Below are 18,285 nucleotides of genomic sequence, written 5' to 3' on the forward strand. Positions count from 1 at the left end.
GTGTAGGTATTTATGAATAGGTAATAAATGAGGATTGTTCCTCTATTTATAGCATAGTAGGATCTGCTCCCCCATTAGGGGTATAATGCCACGTGGCATCCATTGGTTGGATGCCCATGGTGCTATAGGGAGATGACACGTGACAAGCCCTCATTGAGCCACGTGTCTAGGGTAATTTTTACCCTAAGCAATTTGAATGTTGAGAAGAGTTCCGATGTGAGGATAGGACTTGAGGTTGAGGATGAGTCATCAAGAGAGAAGTGCCGGAAAGAATGAGAGGGGTGAGAAAGAGAAAGAGAAGGAACCTGGAAAGGAGAGCACCAAAGATCAAACACCTTTACCCCTTAATCTCCAACGTAGGAATGAGAGGTTGCCTTTTCCCCAAAGATTTGCTAGGTCTAGGCTTGATGTCCTATTCGGAAAATTTTTAAATGTAGTAAAGAGCTTGCATGTTTCTGTACCCTTTGTGGATGCTATGAAAGAGATGCCTCACTACTCTAAATTCTTAAAAGACCTTTTGAAGGGAAGGAGAGAAGTTGAAACCGTTAACCTAACCGCAAATTGTAGTGTTATTCTCTCTAGTAAGCTACCAACCAAATTGCAATATCCCGGTAGTTTTTCCATCCCGGGTTCTATCAATGAGGTTTATTTGGGGAAGGCTTTGTGTGATCTAGGTGCTAGCGTGAGTTTAATGCCCTTCTTGGTCTACCAAAAGCTTAATGTGGGAAGTCTTTCACCTACAAACATCACCCTCCAACTTGCGGATAGGTCCACAAAATTGCCTATAGAGAAGGTAAAGGACATGCCCCTTAGAGTTGGTAAGTTCACTTTTGCGGTGGAATTTTATGTTCTTGAGATGGATGAAGATGAAAGAATTCCTATAATATTAGGTAGGCCATTTCTTGCTACTTCTAAAGCAATCATTGATGTCAAAGAAGGTAAGATGACCTTGAAGGTTGACAATGATTCTATCGAATTCGCTTTGAATAAGGTAATGAGACAACTTTCCTCTAGTAATGAGTGTTTTAGAATAGATACAATCGAAAATTTGATGAATGAGTTTAAATACCCTCATATGCATGCTTCTAATGATCTACTTGAGAATGTTTTGTTGAATGAGAATGAAGTAGGTGATCAAAAGGAGATGCAATTATATGAGGAAATGCTTGATGAGAAAGAGGAGACAACCACCGACAAAGAGATGCTCCAAACATATGAAGTCTTCGAAGTAGAAGAGGAAGAGATCTCCAATGGTAAGGGAGCTCCGATGGTAGAATTGAAACCTCTACCTTCGGGCTTGAGGTATATCTTTTTGGATGCTAATGAGGCTTCCCCGGTCATTGTCAATGCTAACCTCACGGAAGAGCAAACCTCCTCATTGCTTAATGTTTTGAAAAAGCGTAGGAAGGCTTTGGGTTAAACTCATGATGATCACAAGGGTATAAGCCCCTCCCTATGCATGCATAAAATCGATTTAGAGGAGGGTGCTAAACCGTGTAGACAACGACAAAGGAAACGTAATCCTTCCATGCAAGAGGTTGTGAGGAAGGAAGTTTCCAAGCTACTTGAAGCGGGGATCATCTACCCAATCGCTCATAGTGTTTCAAGGTTTTCAAAGGTGTCCTACGGGAGAGTTACAGCACCGGGAACGCACGCCTGACTTCTGTACCTACAAAACCACGAAACTCCGGTTGGGTGGAGTTCCGCCTCCGAAGTTCAAGTTAGTATGGCTCCTGATGAGATTATGTACGGAAAGTAAACTGGTTGCTCTCTCGGATTCCGGGAGATTCCGCAATTAATATTGCTCGGGTTTTGTGTGTGTATTTATGAATGCCAATAATTGAGGTAGATTCCTCTATTTATAGCAGATAAGGATATGCTCCCCCATTGGGGGTACAATGCAACGTGGCATCCATTGGTTGGATGCCCTTGGTGCTATAGGGAGGTGACACGTGTCAGGCTCTTATTAGGCCACGTGTCTGGGGTAATTTTTACCCTAAACATTTGCCCCTCACGGGTGCTGACGTGGCTATGCCACGTGGCACCTGTGACACGTGCTAAGTGGGCAGAAGGGCGACGGTTCGCCTCCTTCCCTCTTCTTTTTCAAATTTTAAACTAAGGGGGGAAACAGAGGTGACTGTTCACCTTCTGGATTTCCTATAAGTAGGAATCTCCCTCCTTTCATTTCTCACTTTGCCATTTTTGAGAGAAATTTCTTGAGAGAGAAAGAGAGAGAACTCCTGACCCCGCCTACTTGCTTGCGCAAACATCCTTCAATTTCCAAACGTCCAGATACCGCTTGAGTTACGAAGCCCGCCTACTTGCTGCAACCGGCTTTAGCCGTCTAGAGCTTCTTTAGGCAATTTTTATAAATTGCGTCTATTGAGAATCTCAGCCGGTGTAAACCGTCTGAGTTACCTTCAGGCGCTCCCATTGAAGGGTTACATTCAATAGACCCTCAGCCGGTTTACACCATCTGGGGCATCAATCAAACAATCTCATTGGTGAGTTGCATTTGATAGGTCCTAAGCCGGTGTAAACCGTCTGAGGTATCTTCAAGCAATCTCATTGGTGAGTTGCGTTCGATAGGTCCTCAACCGGTGTAAACCGTCTAAGGTATCTTCAAGCAATCTCATTGGTGAGTTGCATTCAATAGATCCTCAGCCAATGTAAACCGTCTGAGGTATCTTCAAGCAATCTCATTGGTGAGTTGCATTCAATAGGTCCTCAGCCGGTGTAAACCGTCTGAGGTATCTTCAAGCAATCACATTGGTGAGTTGCATTCGATAGACCCTGAGCTGGTGTAAACCGTCTGAGGTATCTACAAGCAATATCATTGGGGTTGCATTCAATAGACCCTCAGCCGGTGTAAACCGTCTGAGGTATCTTTGATCAAACTGTCTTTTGATCTGCTTCGCTTTTCCTTCAGCCAATCTCACACCGTCTGGGGGGTGAGCAAGCAATTCCCTCCTAAACTGTTTTGCTGGAACCCCCATCCGGTCTTTTACCGCTTGAGTTGCCTTCAAACAGCCTTTTCATTTTAACGGATACGCAACCGGCTTTCAGGCCGCCTGCGTTGGTTCCGTTTAATTATTTTTGCGCATTGTCCACTAGTGAGCCTCAGCCAGTTTATGTCGTCTGTGGGGTCTTTGAATTATCTTTGATAAAATCTTCAGACTATTTGCTTCTGCAAATCTACCACAACCGGCCTTTCCCGCTAGTGGTATCCTTGGGCAACATTAGTGATTAATTTTTCCCTTCTTTTGCTAATTTGCAGTTTTGCTCAAAGCGATACCATCTGGGGTATCTTTGGTCAACAACCTCTCGACTCCTTTCTCCAAACTTTTATTCAATTTCAAGGTAACGTCTTGGTTCCTTGTCTTTTGAAGTTTATTTTTTAATCTTTTGTCTGTATATATCTTAGAATAATGACCTCACCCATCACACACACGGCACACCACAATTTAGAGATCAGCCGGTCTCCTGGTACGGCTGAGTCTAGGACTAGGGGTGCCGCCCCTAGGTACAGGGAGTCTCCTTGTTCATCTCCGAAACCGACCGTCTCTTTCTCTGTGCAGGACGCAATGGCTCGTACAAAAAAGACTGCCTTCGATCAAGAGTACAGAGAGGCAGACTCTGGTGAGCTGCCACCTGACCCTTATCAAGCAGAGGTGACAAGGTATTCAACGCCTGGCACCCCAAGCACTCCCAGTGATAGGATATTGGATATTGATCTGGGAGGCGGCGAAGATGTCGCCTCACCTTCTAGGGTCGAGTTGGAAACCTAGGAAAGGGATGCCAGCGACAAGGAAAGGGATGCCAGCGACAAGGAAAGGGATGCCAGCGACAATGAGGCCACCTCTTCATCCGGTACAGAACAAAGTGGCAGTAGTAGCAGCCTTTTGACGCCGGATGCTGATAGCGAGGCGGAGAAAAGGCGACCCCTTCCTCGTCGCCGTTTCTGCTAAGGATAGGGCTATCATGGAGAATAACTTAGAGGACTTCATCAAGATTTGTCCTCTTGGAAAGCATTGGAGAATAATTGTGCCGCCTGAGATGGGCACTATAGTTTGGGAAGACGAGCATCCCAATGCAGACGGGTACTTTGGGTGCTATGAAGCGGCGTTTCTAGCTGGTCTTCGTTTCCCCCTTCATAACACAATTAAGGCCCATCCTTCGAGGGTATGGCCTGGGCAACTGGCAGTTAACCCCTAATTCTTTGGTTAACATTTTGGGGTATATAGCCGCCTGCGACATGTAGGAAATCAACCTCGGCTGGGAGGCCTTTGCTCACATGCATTACTTGAGCAGAAGCCCAGGCGGCTGGAGAGCTTGGTACACATTGACCACCTATCCCCAGTACCTGATGACCTTAGACAAACCGTCTAAGTGGTCAGACTGGAAGAACAGGTTTTACTTGGTCTCCGCCCCCACCCAGGAGAAAAACCGGGAGTATAGGACATACAACCGGAAGCCAGACCTTCTGGGCCACAAGTGTAAGAAGCCTCGTATCCCGGATGAAGACTACGAGCGAATAATCGAGTCCAAGTTCTTTGAACAGACTACAACGACCCTCTCCAATGGGGAGTTAATAAGCGTACCCAGAAATTAGGTGCCCAAGCACGAATTTCTTCGAGACGAGGCGTTTTTGTCCGTCTGTAAGCTTAGCACTCAGTTTGATAAACGTAGGTCACAGTTAGAGATTGCCCCTTTTGCTATGTAGTGATTCATGTTTTATTTTCGTTTTTGTAACCGGATGGATTCTTTTGTGCAGTGCGTGCCCTAGCTATGTTACTTGCTGACAAGACACCCGCCAAGTCAGGCGCTGAGATCCGCAAGGCTAATGCAGAGAAGAAGCTTGCTGCCCAGGCGCCAAAAAATAAGGTATCTTTCTTTTTCCTTTTCTTTTTACTTCGCTTTCCGTTTTATTTCTAAGCCGCCTGATCTTTGTGCTCGTTTTTTCAGGATGGGAGCAAGGTGCCCCACTCCATTTCAAAATTAATAAGGCCTCGGCCTGGAGTGGAGCCTCCAATCCACAACAAGGCGAGGAAGACTTCCTCCTTGACGGTACCAAGCCGTTTGACGGTTGGGGGTAAATCTGTCAAAAACCTCGGCTTGGGGTTTGATCTAACGACAAGGCAGCCGGATGTTCCTGAGAAGGAGACGGCGCCGCCTAGGGCATCCGGCGCTTCTGTACCGGCTGAGGGCAGTCGCGACCCTCTGCCTACATCCCAAGGTACTATTGACCCCTTCAACCCTTCTTTGCTTGGCAAGCATATACGGGTCAAGTCGCACTCCCAGCTCCAGCCAGAAGACTCTTCTGGCAGCCGGCAGTCGATAGGAGGGAAGTATGTTGCGTTCTCACTATCTTTTTCTGGTGCAAATCACTCCCCTCGCTGGCCGAATGTACAGAGGTACGCCCGGGCCATGCTGAAGGCCGTACCCAAAGAAGAGAAGGAGGCGATCCCATGGTTCCACACCTTCAATGTCGACTAGGTTCTGGCCGGACTGTTTGAGGTACATAATCTTCCAATTTGTTTAAGTTGTTATGCCGCCTGACCCCTTCTGACACCGCTTGGGCTTTTGTAGTCAATGTTGCGCGTGGAGAGGCTACGCCCGCAAGTGTGAGGAGGTAAGACGGGCTAAACGGGATGCATTTGACGCCCATAACATTTCCCAGTATTCCATGATTATGCATGAATTGAAAACTAAAAGCATAATCATGCAACAGGCGGATTCCATCAAGACGCTCCAGAAGGCGCTCAATGAAGCCGACACCAAGCTCCACAATCTCCAAGCGAAGAAGGAGAATGCCGAGGCGGAGCTGAAGATGGTGACCGACTCTTCCAAACTCCTGGAGTTGACCAGGAAGGAGAATACAACTCTCCTTGCCGACAACATTCGCCTGAAGAAGGAGGCGGCCAAGGCCAGTGACAACTTTAAATCTACGCTGGAGCCTGAACAGAGTCGGCTCATTGAAGAGAATGAGCAAGACTGCGTCACTCAGATGCAAAAGGCTTGGTCCCTAGTTCATCCGGACAAGGAGTATACCGTCTGGGAGCTTGCCTACAAATACGCTGATCTTGCCATTGAGGCCGAGGAATCACAACAGCTGGCTCCAGAGCCTTAGAAGGAGTGGGTCCAGAAGAAAATCGAGGCTATGCAAACGGAGATCGACTTAGAAGGGGGAGAGAATCAAGAAAAGATTGTCCCTCCTTCCCCAGGACCCGCCTCGCAGGGCCGGGATTAGCCTCCGCCTCAGCCATAAGCTCTTGTCTTCTAATTTTCCGGCCTGCGTTCTGTGTGCTTTTATTGTATCTTTTACCGGACAGGGGTCCGACTAACAATTGAAAAAATTTGATGTTAATATAAATATATGCCGACTGAGTTGGTCTTCTTTGCAACACTTGTTTTATTCTTTCCATTGTTGTGTTTTTTTTTTCTTTTGCATGATATTGTTGGATGTGTTGACTATGCCTGCCCCTAGGTGGGTGGTTGTTTAGTGCAAAAATTAAGCAAGTAGCCATCCATATTTATCTACAGTAATATTTAGCAGGTTTTAGGTCAGGCGGGGATAGGTCAGGCGCATGTTGAGGCATTGATTTCCGCTTGAGTTGTGCTAGAGTGATATAATGGAATCGGGGGTTTGTGACCGCTTGTATGGGGAGTCGAGGCCGGTTGGTGGCAGAATTCTGCCTTACCGCCTGGACTGCCTTGGAGCAATATGGGTTGTGACTTGAAATGTAGTTTCGCCGGCTGGGGTACCTTGGGGTAACAGCCAGTGAATCTTTTGCAAGTTCCACTAGTTTTGGGCGCGGTTGCCGGCTGGGTTGCTTTTTGGCAACAGCCGTCTTCCCCACAAGATTTAAAGCTGCTGTTTGTATTGCCTTGGGGTAATAACCGACAATCTTGTTTGCAATAGGTCAAGCGAACGGTAATAAACTTAACCAAAACGGTTAACACCGTCTGAGTTTTTTGACGCTTAGAACAATGTACCACCCAGAAGGGAGATGTTCTCTTCGACAAATTCACCCGGAAGGGTGTTGTTGGATGTCTGCTCATGGGTAGAGCAGGCAGTTTAAATATGTTGGCTCGGTGCCTTTAACCGGCTAAGTTAGGTACTTAGCATTTCCCTTTAGTTTGGGCAAACGGATGCCTGGTTGTGCATTGCACATAGGTTTTAGAAAATGCCCGTATGTGTTTGTTCACATTGGGACTTGGGAGATGCCCGGATGTGTTGTTCACATTGGGACCTTGGTATAAAAAGAAATTGAAATAAAGAACTTCTCTCATTCATTTACTCTATTTACAAAAAATGATTCCCCTAGAAGTAGTACATCTTTAAGTTATCTACATTCCAAGTTCTGGGTAGCTTTCTACCGTCTGGGGTTTCCAAACGGTAGGTGCCGCCTCTGACTTCGTCACAAATCCGGTAGGGGCCTTCCCAATTGGGGGTCATCTTCCTTGCTGATTTGCCCTACTAGTGGCTTCCATTTTTCGTAGTGCAAAGTCCCCAACTTTGAGGGGCCGCTTGTGTACTCTCTTGTTGTAAGCCCTCGTCATTCTCAGACGGTATCTCTCATGACGCAAGGCGGCGTTGCCCTTGCGTTCTGGGAGTGAATCCAATGCCAGGCGCATGGCCTCCCAGTTAGCCTCCTCATCATAGAGCATGACTCGGAGTGTTGGCTCATAGAGTTCAATTGGCAAAACCGCTTCAGTGACGTATGTCATGAGAAACGGGGTTTCACCGGTTGCCCCCTTTTCAGTATTTCTGATGGCCCAAAGGACGTGAGGTAACTCATCCGCCCAAAGACCATCGGCTCTTTCAATCATCCTTTTTATGCCGTCTGAGATGAGTTTGTTGAAGGCTTCAAATTGACCGTTTCCTTGGGGCCGACCGACAGACGCAAAACAATGTGAGATCCCCTGGTCTCCCAACCAATCCTTGAGGGCAGGCGTTTCAAACTGAGGACCGTTGTCAAAAACCATAGATATAGGCACCCCAAACCGGGTGATGATGTTCCTCCAAATGAAGGAGATGACGTCCTTTGTCTTGATGCCTTTGACCGCCTCGGCCTCAACCCAGTTAGTGAAGTAGTCTACAGCCACCAGCATATATCTTATAACGCCTGAGGCAGGCGTATAAGGGCCTAAGATGTCCATGCCCCGTTTTGTAAAGGGAACCGGGCTGTAGATGGCAGTCTGCTCTATTGTCGGACGGTGTATGAGCCGACCAAACTTCTGACACTTGTCACACTTCTTCACTAAATCCATGGCATCCGCCTCAAGAGTAGGCCAAAAATAGCCTTGCCGTCTAGCTCTTTTTGCTAGAATCCTGTTGCCTATATGTGAAGCACATAAGCCCGCATGCAGATCCTCTAGCACCTCTTTTCCCCTTTCTGGGGTAACGCACTTCAGCAACGGCTGGAGGTAACCCTTTCTGAAGAGTTCCCCTTTAAATATTTCAAAGCTTAGAGCTCGCTTTTTCAGTGCTGCCGCTTCTGATGAGGCATCTGGCAGGGTACCGTCTACCAAATAATCTTGGATGGGGTCCATCCAGGTGGAGCTTCGGTCTAGGATTCCAATGGGATCATGCTCAATGCTTCTTCTTTCCATGACTTCCCAGAAAACTTCCCAGAAAGCATCCGCCTGATTGTTCTCGGACCAGGGCACCTGATATAGATGGAACTTGTCAAATGCCCCCGCCTCCTCTTTGATCGCATGCAGGTATTTGATCATTGCCGGATGGGTGGCTTCGAAGTCACCATTAAATTGGCTAACAATCAATTGAGAGTCCGAACAGGCGTCAACCTTTCTTGCCCCTACCGCCTTACACATGCGTATACCGGTGATGAGTGACATTTATGTCACTCTTAGGGGTAGCATTTAGGTCTTTTCCCTCTTATTTTTCTTAGTTTTTTCCACCTCATTTATCCTCTTATGGGTTCTTTATGTATTGATGAAAAGTAATGCTTATTTGCGCTTATTTTGATAATCTTTATGCATTATTTTATCATCCCCATGCTCTCGTGAACTTTGGTATCTTCTGCAGGTTCCATGACGGTCCTATGCACGGTGGGAGGCCCCTTGGCCAAGTATGGAAGCCATGGACAAAGGCAAGAGGAGCAAAAAGGAAGGAGAGGAAGCAAGAAAAGGATATGCAAGAGGAGGTGTGGCCGAACCTCTGAAATGTCCGGTCGAACCTAGGTGTGGTCAAACTTTTGAAAAGTTTGACCGAACCTCCTGGGTGCAGTGAAGGCAGTGTCAAACCAGTTTTCAGCAATTTTGCAGGAGAGGTCGAACCTCAAAAGTTCGACCAAACAAGGATCAGGGAGGTTTGACGAACCTACACAGAGTTCGACCGAACCTACCCTGAGTCCGACCGAACCTACCCAGAGTTCGGTCGGACCTTTTCCCGATCTCAGCCAATTTTGTACGGACTATTTAAGGTCCATTTGAGATCGTTTTTCGGGGAGAAAGAAGAAAAACAGTAGAATAGTTTTCAGCAAAAAAGATACTCTCTCTTAGTTAGCAACTTCATTAAATTAGTTGATTTAGTTTTAGAAACTCTCAAATCTAATCATTGTAGAAGCAAATTTCAAGATTTATCTCAAGAATTTCAGCAATTATCCAACATTTTTGAAGCTTCAATAGTAACTTCTTTCATTTGTCCGTCATTATTTTCTGATTTTATTTTTTGTTTTGTAAGCCACTTTATTTTCTCTCAATCTTGATATATTGTTGTTGCATGTTAGCTTTGTCCATAGATAATCACTTGTTTTTCCAAATCTTAGAATCGCTTATAATCCAAACTTGGAATTTGCATGTACTCACAATGAATTGTGAGTAGTCCTCTTGGCTAGGGGTTGGGTGAAACTCAACCTATTGGTGATTATGTGAGTTTGGGAGTGATTTTGATGATGGATTGCGACTAAACTTGATTATATGGGATTGCTTGTTAGTTCTTCATGATAGGAGTAATTAACATAGATTATTGAACTTGATGGCATGAAATATTTGGTTCGACATGGAAATGTAAGTTGAATGTTTCATTACCTATTGCAATATGATTATGTATCTTTTGTTGCTAAGTTAATGAGGGATCTAAGCTTAGTAATCTGATTTGTTTTCATATCGTTTGATGTTGATCTTACATGTGGTCTTTGCTATTCCATTACCCTCATTCCTCCCTATTTGCCTAATTGCTATTGGTTGAGTGAATCCCATTCCCCTAGTGTTTTAATCCCTTGAATTCAACCTTTAGTTGTAGTTTGTTAGTTAATCACCACTTATACCTTGATTTCGATTTAGCTTGAGCATTAAGATTATTTAGCATTTGATTCCCGTTCTACGTGGACCGAACCTTTGCTTTCCATTGTACTTGTTTGAGTGAGGTGTTTGTTATAAATGTGTTTGAATGAGCCTAAATTGTGCGAACGATTTAGCGCTCGTCAAAATGGCGCCGTTGCCGGGGAGCGGTGTTGTTGATTGCTTGAGTCTAATTCACCTTTAAAAAAAACACAAAAAGAGTTGTTTTCCTTTTTGGCTACGCTTGTAGCCTTGCTACTAATTGTGTTTGTTGAGTGCGTATGCGTAGGACTCAACATCGTGAGTTGGTGCCTTACGATCCCGAGATTGAGCAAACCCTTAGAAGAAGAAGGAGATCTCGTTCGCGGTCCTCCACTTCCCCAAGAAGAGAATCCAACCCGGAACCACAAAGAAATCCAATGGGTGACAACCCACCACCACCACCTCCAAGACCTTTGAAGGAGATGGGAACTCCGGGAGCTTATAGAGCTTCAATATGATTATGTATCTTTTATTGCTAAGTTAATGAGGGATCTAAGCTTAGTAATCTGAGTTGTTTTCATATCGTTTGATGTTGATCTTACATGTGGTCTTTGCTATTCCATTACCCTCATTCCTCCCTATTTGCCTAATTGCTATTGGTTGAGTGAATCCCATTCCCCTAGTGTTTTAATCCCTTGAATTCAACCTTTAGTTGTAGTTTGTTAGTTAATCACCACTTATACCTTGATTTCGATTTAGCTTGAGCATTAAGATTATTTAGCATTTGATTCCCGTTCTCTGTGGACCGAACCTTTGCTTGCCATTGTACTTGTTTGAGTAAGGTGTTTGTTATAAATGTGTTTGAATGAGCCTAAATTGTGCGACCGATTTAGCGCTCGTCAAAATGGCGCCGTCTTTGATTGACCATAGAGTCGACTTTGATTTGGCAAGTGCGGGTGAACAAAGGTGGCTAGACTTGCATGAGTTAGAGGAACTACGGATGGATGCTTATGATTGTGCAAGCTTGTACAAAACCCGGTCAAAGGAGTGGCATGACCGGCAAATTGAAAGGAAGACCTTCAATGTTGGAGATAAGGTGTTTCTTTACAATTCAAGGATGAAACTATTTCCCGGAAAACTCATGTCAAGGTGGAGTGGTCCATTCACCGTTAAGGAGGTGTTCCCCCATGGAGCCGTTGAGCTAAATGATTTGGATGGATCGAGGTCATTCAAGGTCAATGGGCATCGCCTCAAGCTTTATTATGAGGATGCTCATGTTGGTTTGATTGAGTCAATGCAATGCAATCTCATCTTTTGAGTGTGTGAAGTACGTCAAGCTAGTGACGTTAAAGAAGCGCTTCCGGGAGGCAACCCGAGTTTCTAACCCTCCTCTATTCTATTTGCTTGATGTTTTCTTTTCTTCTTTCACAACTTTGGATTGATGGTTTTGCGTGTATTTGGTTTGTGTTGGTATTCTTGTTTGTCTTGCCTTAAAAAGGAATGAATTTTCCATATACCTTAGGCATGATTGTGTTGTATTTTAGTGTGTCTTGAGGGGAAGATTTGTGCAAATTTTCAGATAGAGGGATTTAGGGGTGTTCGACCAAACTGCAACAAGGTTCGGCCGAACTTTGCAAAAGTTTGACCGAACCACCCAAGAGTTCGGCCGCCCCTCCCCTAGAACTCAAAATGGGATAAAAACTGTCGAATTCTGGAAAATCAAAAAGTTGAACATGTAAAACATGGTAAAACAAAGAGAAATTGAAGAAATGAGCTTGCAAAAGCTAGAATAACCATACCACAATTGATTGGAAGTAAGTAGAAATCAAGAAGTTTCAAGTCACTCAAACCCTAGAAATTGGGGAAAATTTAAGAAGATTGTAGGAATTGAGTAGTGGATGTTAATGAAGTGAGGAGGGAAAAAGATTGGAGTGATTTTTATGGAGATTAGAGGTTAAAGGAGGGGTGACAATGGAGTATTAGGGTCAGAAGGAGAAAAGAAGGGAGAGAGAGAGCCGAATGTATAGTCAACCGGGATGCATCGACCTTCCGATATGACCTCAATGTGTCGCATTCCCTACAATGAACAAGAATGGTCGCAGAGCATCTCCACCAAGCCCGTCTTTCGCACTAACACCGCAAAGGTCAACAACATCATCCATATTGCTTTGAGATACTTTACCCGGCTCCTTCAGTATGTCGTATTCTTCAAGGCAAACCTCGGCTCTATGGTGAAAGATGAGGTAGCTTGCTGATGGGTGTTAGAACGGTCGCACATTCCACACTCAATCAAATAAATTTATAAATCCTAAAACTAACCCCTAAACAAGTCTAGTGGTAAGTTCGGAGTCGAACCACAAGGAACGGTAATGCTAGATTGTTCTTAATCTAATGCCTAAGCTATGCCGAAGTCGATTTACGAATAAAGGACACTACAACTACACTAAAACACATATAAAGAACAAGGTATGATAAAGTCTACTAGGGGAAAAGATCCACTTAGAACAATTAATAAGCTAATGAGAATCCATTTGATAATCAATCATGCAAAGAAAGAATTATAATGAGAATTAACTACACTCAAAAGTAATCTCTCAAATTCCTAGCCTAGATCCCTCATTGACTAGGTGCATAGAAGAAAATTACCCAAAATGCAATCAAATATATCAATTCTAATTCACAATCCCTTGTCAAACTAAAACCAATAAGCAATTAAGTGTGCTATCATGGAAGATCAATCCAATCTAAAACAAACAACATGCCAACATCAATTCAATCAATTTAATCACACAATTATCATCAAATTTATCTCAAATAACTCAAATAATCATTACAAAGCCTCACTCAACACCTAGTAGAAGGGAAACTACTCAAGCATAATGAAAGCAACTAAATAAAGCAATAAGAGAAGAGAAACTAAGAAATTCTCATTGATATAAGATGGAGATCTTCAAATTCCTCATTTGATTATCCAAAATCCATGAAAACCATTGTGCTCCTCACTTTCTCTCTCTAAAATTTTGAGAGTTTCTCTCTCTAAAACCTAAAACTAACCTAAAATCTATTTTAAACTGAAAAAATCTTTCTTCTTTAATGAGCAAAAAAATCTATTTATACCCCTTACAAAATTGCTTAGGAAGCTCCGCAAAAAGTCAGCTGAAACGGGAAAAGGTCCGACCGAACTCTGGGTAGGTTCGGTCGGACTCAGGGTAGGTTCGGCCGAACTCAGGGTAGGTTCGGTCGAACCTCCCTGATCCTTGTTTGGTCGAACTTTCCTGGTTTGACCCCTCCTGTAAACATGCTGAAAACTTGGTTGAAACTGCCTTGGAGGTTCGGTCGAACTTTTCAAAAGTTTGACCACACCTTGGTTCAACCGAACCTCTTAGAGGTTCGGCCACACCTCCTCTTGAACTTCCTCTTCTTGCTTCCTCTCCTTCCCTTTTGCTCCTCTTGTCTTTGTCCATGCCTCCATACTTGGCCAAGGGGCCTCCTACCGTGCTTAGGACCGCCATGGAACCTGCAAAAGATAGCAAAGATCACGAGAGCATGGGGATGATAAAATTATGCATAAAGATTATCAAAACAAGCGAAAATAAGCATACTTTTCATCCATCAAAAACAAGGAAGCCATAAGAGGAGAAAAGAGGTAGAAAAACCTAAGAAAAACAGGAGAAAAGAGACCAATACACTACCCCTAAGGGTAACATAAATGTCACTCATCAAACACCCCCAAGCTTAACTTTTGCTCATCCTCGAGCAAAACAAAACAAACACAACGGAAAACGATGTATTTTTTTTTTTTTTTAAAAAAACAATAAAATAAAATAAAACTTGAAGAGAAAGAATATACACTAACTCACTTTCGTAGGAATCACGAATGCATTTAGCGCATGCATCAAGCACTTTAAACCCCATAGATCGCTCTAGAGGACGAGTATGCTCTCGTAAGGGTATCCTAAGAGTTTAACCCATAACTCTTGACAAAAATCAAGGCAAAGCAATAAACAAATAGATAAAATAAATTGAAGTAAAAGAGAGGTTACAAGCGTTCTTAAGTGGATTTTTACAATGGAACAAGCACTAAAGAATGTCAATCTTTCTAAAAAAAAATAAAGGTATGCACGTTCTAAGATGTCCAAGGTTGATTGAAACATAGCATATGCTAAGCATAGAGAACTAACGGAAACATATTCCACCTTTTGTTCCAACTAAACAAACCACAACCTCTCTACAAGTTTCAAATCCACTTTCAAGTTAGCTTCTAATGATTCCACGAAGGAACCGGAAAATAAGTAAGAAATTCAAAACATGAGAAGGTTACCCAACATCTTGGCTATGCAAACTAGCTCTATAGGCTTGATTCCTATTTCCTGCCACCACTAAATGACTTAACCCTCTAGGATCAAAAGGACTTTCAAGGTTGTAATACACAGGCTAGGAGAGTAAAGGTGTGGAAAACTTTTGAAATTGGTGGTAAACCTACATGTGAAGCTCGGGTGGAACTTTTTCCACAAGATCCAAACGAATCCAAAACAAAAGTACCAACTATGCTCATAAAATAAATTTCCCCCAAGCTTATTTAAAACAAACTAACAAAAATAGGAAAAAAAAAACTATAACAAAATCATTTTGTGCTTTTCATTCTTCTTTTACCTTTTTTTTCGACATTTTTTTTTCATTTAAAAGTCCATGCCTCTTTAACTTTGGACGACTTTTTCTCAAAATGCATTTGCTTTTATGCACAAACTTATATACAACACATACTTGCTTTGAAAATAAACTCATAATTCTAAACTTGCACCATAAACAATAAAACAAGCTCGAAAACTAAATTGCTTCACAAAACTAAAGGTAGAAAGTGAAACCAAGGCTTCAAGGCTTGTATTGTGGCTAGAGAAAAGAAGGTATATGGCTCAAAAGGGCTAGCAAGAGGGGCAAATATAAACTAAACTCAAAAATAGAAAATCTATCCTATAAAAAGAGAATTTCCTTTGTCATCCCCTAAAGTGGCACGGTCGCGATCTTGGGAGCTAAAAGTCAAGTTCTAGATACGAGAATGCAATAGCCAAGGATCCAAATATGCCGCTCAACAAAGTATGATGAAGGCTTGAACAATTTACCTCACTAGGGATAGCAATAACTAACTCTTGATTTCATATCCACCATAGAGAGCAACTCCATCTTACCACAAGCAAGTGAACTAGGGCTTCATGGTCTCAAAGTTCTTAACAACTACCTTAGCATATCATATCCTAGAGTCAACCTAACACATTCTCAAACCGTGCATACCTTTATAATTTAGGAATAAAGACATTCAAGAATACAAGTCCAAGCGTATTATGTCAAAAGTAAGAACAAAACAAAACACATTGCAAATTTGCCTTGATAGAAACAAAATCTTTTTGGAATTTTCAAAATAAAGAAAATGGAAATGCATATACAAATGTGCATGGCATATATGAATCAAAATTCCACCAAACATGATAGAATACCCTCCCCCAAGCTTGAATGAGGCAACATGCTCAAACTTTAAACCAAAGAATCCATGGGAGGAGAAAAGAAAGAAAGTCATCCAACCAACCAACATATGTCCAACAAGTCACAAATCATTAGAGGAAGAGCAAGGAAGGATATTACCGGATATTAGGTGGGTATAGTACCCGCAAATGACCCAATTAAACCTTCTTGAAGCCGACTACCTCTAAAATTTAATCTTGTTTTCCATGTGCTAGCAAAAGTGGAGTCAAACTTCCTTGATTCTTGATCCAAACCAATGCATAAGAGTATATTAAGTTATGTACCTAGCACCAAGCACACAAACATTTCCATGAGGCCAAAAACTATTCTAAAAATAAAAAAATGAAAGCAATAAACACGGGTTACTTCCCGAGAAAGGCTTGCTTAAGGTCCAAGCTTGACCGCTCTAGTAAATAATATTGCAAGGATCGTAAGAGCTTATCAAATGCACTACTACACATTTCATAAGAAAGAAGGTAGGAAAATGATGGGAAGATAACGTGCAACAAGGATAGTGCACGCAAATGAGGAGAGAGATGCCAAGAAAAAGAAGAAGAAGAATCAAAAGAAAATTCAACAAAAGAAGAAGAAGAAGAAGAAAAAGAAAAGGAAGGCAAACTCTCCTTAAAATGTTTTTTGGTGGCAAAATCACCCCTTTTCCTCAATAATCGATGAGTGGGGAGCTTGAAGATCACAAATAGAAAGAGGGTCCCCAATAGGCTCTTTGAGAAAAGAAGGGAGTGACATGGGATAGGAGGGAACATGATAAAATTTTCTTGAAAATGGAATATGATGACGTGGGGGGATAGGAGAAATGGTCTCACAAATGATCTCATTTTCACCACCTTGCCTCTCATCACTAATAAGGGAATGAAAATTAATCATTGAATTCTCAAAAGAAGAACACTCGTGATCTACATCTCCCTCAAACAACCAATCTCCAAGAGAAACAACCTCATCTTCCAATTCCCTATCACGACGATAAACAACATTTCCCTTAGAAATCTGAAAGCCTAAGATCTCAAAACCATGCATGAATGGATGCAAATTCATCTCAAATTCATCTCTTTCCCATAAAGCATTCTCAATGAACTCACTCAAAATGTCATTATTTTTCATTTGAACCTCACAAAATAAATGGGACATAATCTCAAATGAGTCCAAATACTCATGAATAGAGGAATCACAAACATGCACTTGGTCAAAATAAGAAAGAGGGTTTTGATTCATAAAATCATCATTTAATTCACTCTCAACTCTCTTTCCTTCACTCAAAAGCTCATTGTTGTCTTCCTCACAATCTTTTGATTGCACAAAAACATCATCATCATCATCTTCAATACACACATGGGATTTGAAAGATTCAAGATCATGCAACAAAGATGACAATTGGCTTTCTAGCTCTTCCTTTCTCCTTATTACCTCCTCAATACGCTCTTCACTCCTATTCATCATCTCCAATTGACTTCTCATAGAATTTAAAAACAACTCCTTACTTGGCCCAAAAGTAGAATCAAGCTCAACACACCTAATAAGGGATTCTAAATAATCAATCGGACACTCACAGGATGAAGAAAATTGGGGGTTAACAAGGGGAGAAGGATCACAACCAAGATTGTAAGCATCAACTTTAGAAGCATGAGTATAATCATCATCACGGGGAGAGGGGGCACAATCAAGCATATAAGATTCATTATTTGGAGAAAAAGGTACATCACAAGAAGGCATGCTAAATAATGAAGAATAATGAAACACACCATGCTCATCAACATTGGAATGCACCTCATCATCGTGAACAATAGGGGAAATAGAGTTGAAATCATTTGTTCTAGGTTCACTAATGAGATCATGTGACAAATCATGGGAATGCATGCTAACACTAGAAGAATCGACACATTGCACATCAATATTAGAAACATGATTACCCTTATTGTAAACATCCCTAGCAAACCATACATAAAAATCCCAAGCATCATCAGTTGATAATGCTTTAAATTCACCATTATACATGCTTTCAACAATATCCCTAGTTTGCTTATTCAAACCAAAATAACAAACCTCAGAACCCTCCCAAAGACTATAACAATTACGATCTACAAGTCCCTCAAGTCTATTGAAATAATCACAAAAAGGCTCATTATCATATTGAGGAAATGAGAAACATGCCATTTTTTAATTTTTTTTAACAAAAACAATCAAACAAACAAAAAATAAATAAACAAATAAATAAAAGTATACACAAAGACCTAGACTCAAGCAATCAAAAACAATCAAGCATTAACATCGTTCCCCGGCAACGGCGCCATTTTGATGGGCGTTAGAACGGTCGCACATTCCACACTCAATCAAATAAATTTATAAATCCTAAAACTAACCCCTAAACAAGTCTAGTGGTAAGTTCGGAGTCGAACCACAAGGAACGGTAATGCTAGATTGTTCTTAATCTAATGCCTAAGCTATGCCGAAGTCGATTTACGG

The 18,285-nt window shown here is 42.3% G+C and overlaps 1 protein-coding gene across 1 annotated transcript; it reads left to right on the plus strand.

Annotated features, from left to right (window-relative positions):
- Nucleotides 1–241: 241 nt before the first annotated feature.
- On the plus strand, nucleotides 242–1,420 carry LOC110709222. Its single transcript, XM_021887432.1, has one exon. The coding sequence runs from the start codon at nucleotides 242–244 to the stop codon at nucleotides 1,418–1,420; it is 1,179 nt and encodes a 392-aa protein (XP_021743124.1).
- Nucleotides 1,421–18,285: the final 16,865 nt, after the last annotated feature.

The sequence above is a fragment of the Chenopodium quinoa genome, unplaced genomic scaffold, assembly GCF_001683475.1.
Source record: "Chenopodium quinoa cultivar QQ74 unplaced genomic scaffold, ASM168347v1, whole genome shotgun sequence".
NCBI lineage: Eukaryota > Viridiplantae > Streptophyta > Magnoliopsida > Caryophyllales > Amaranthaceae > Chenopodium > Chenopodium quinoa.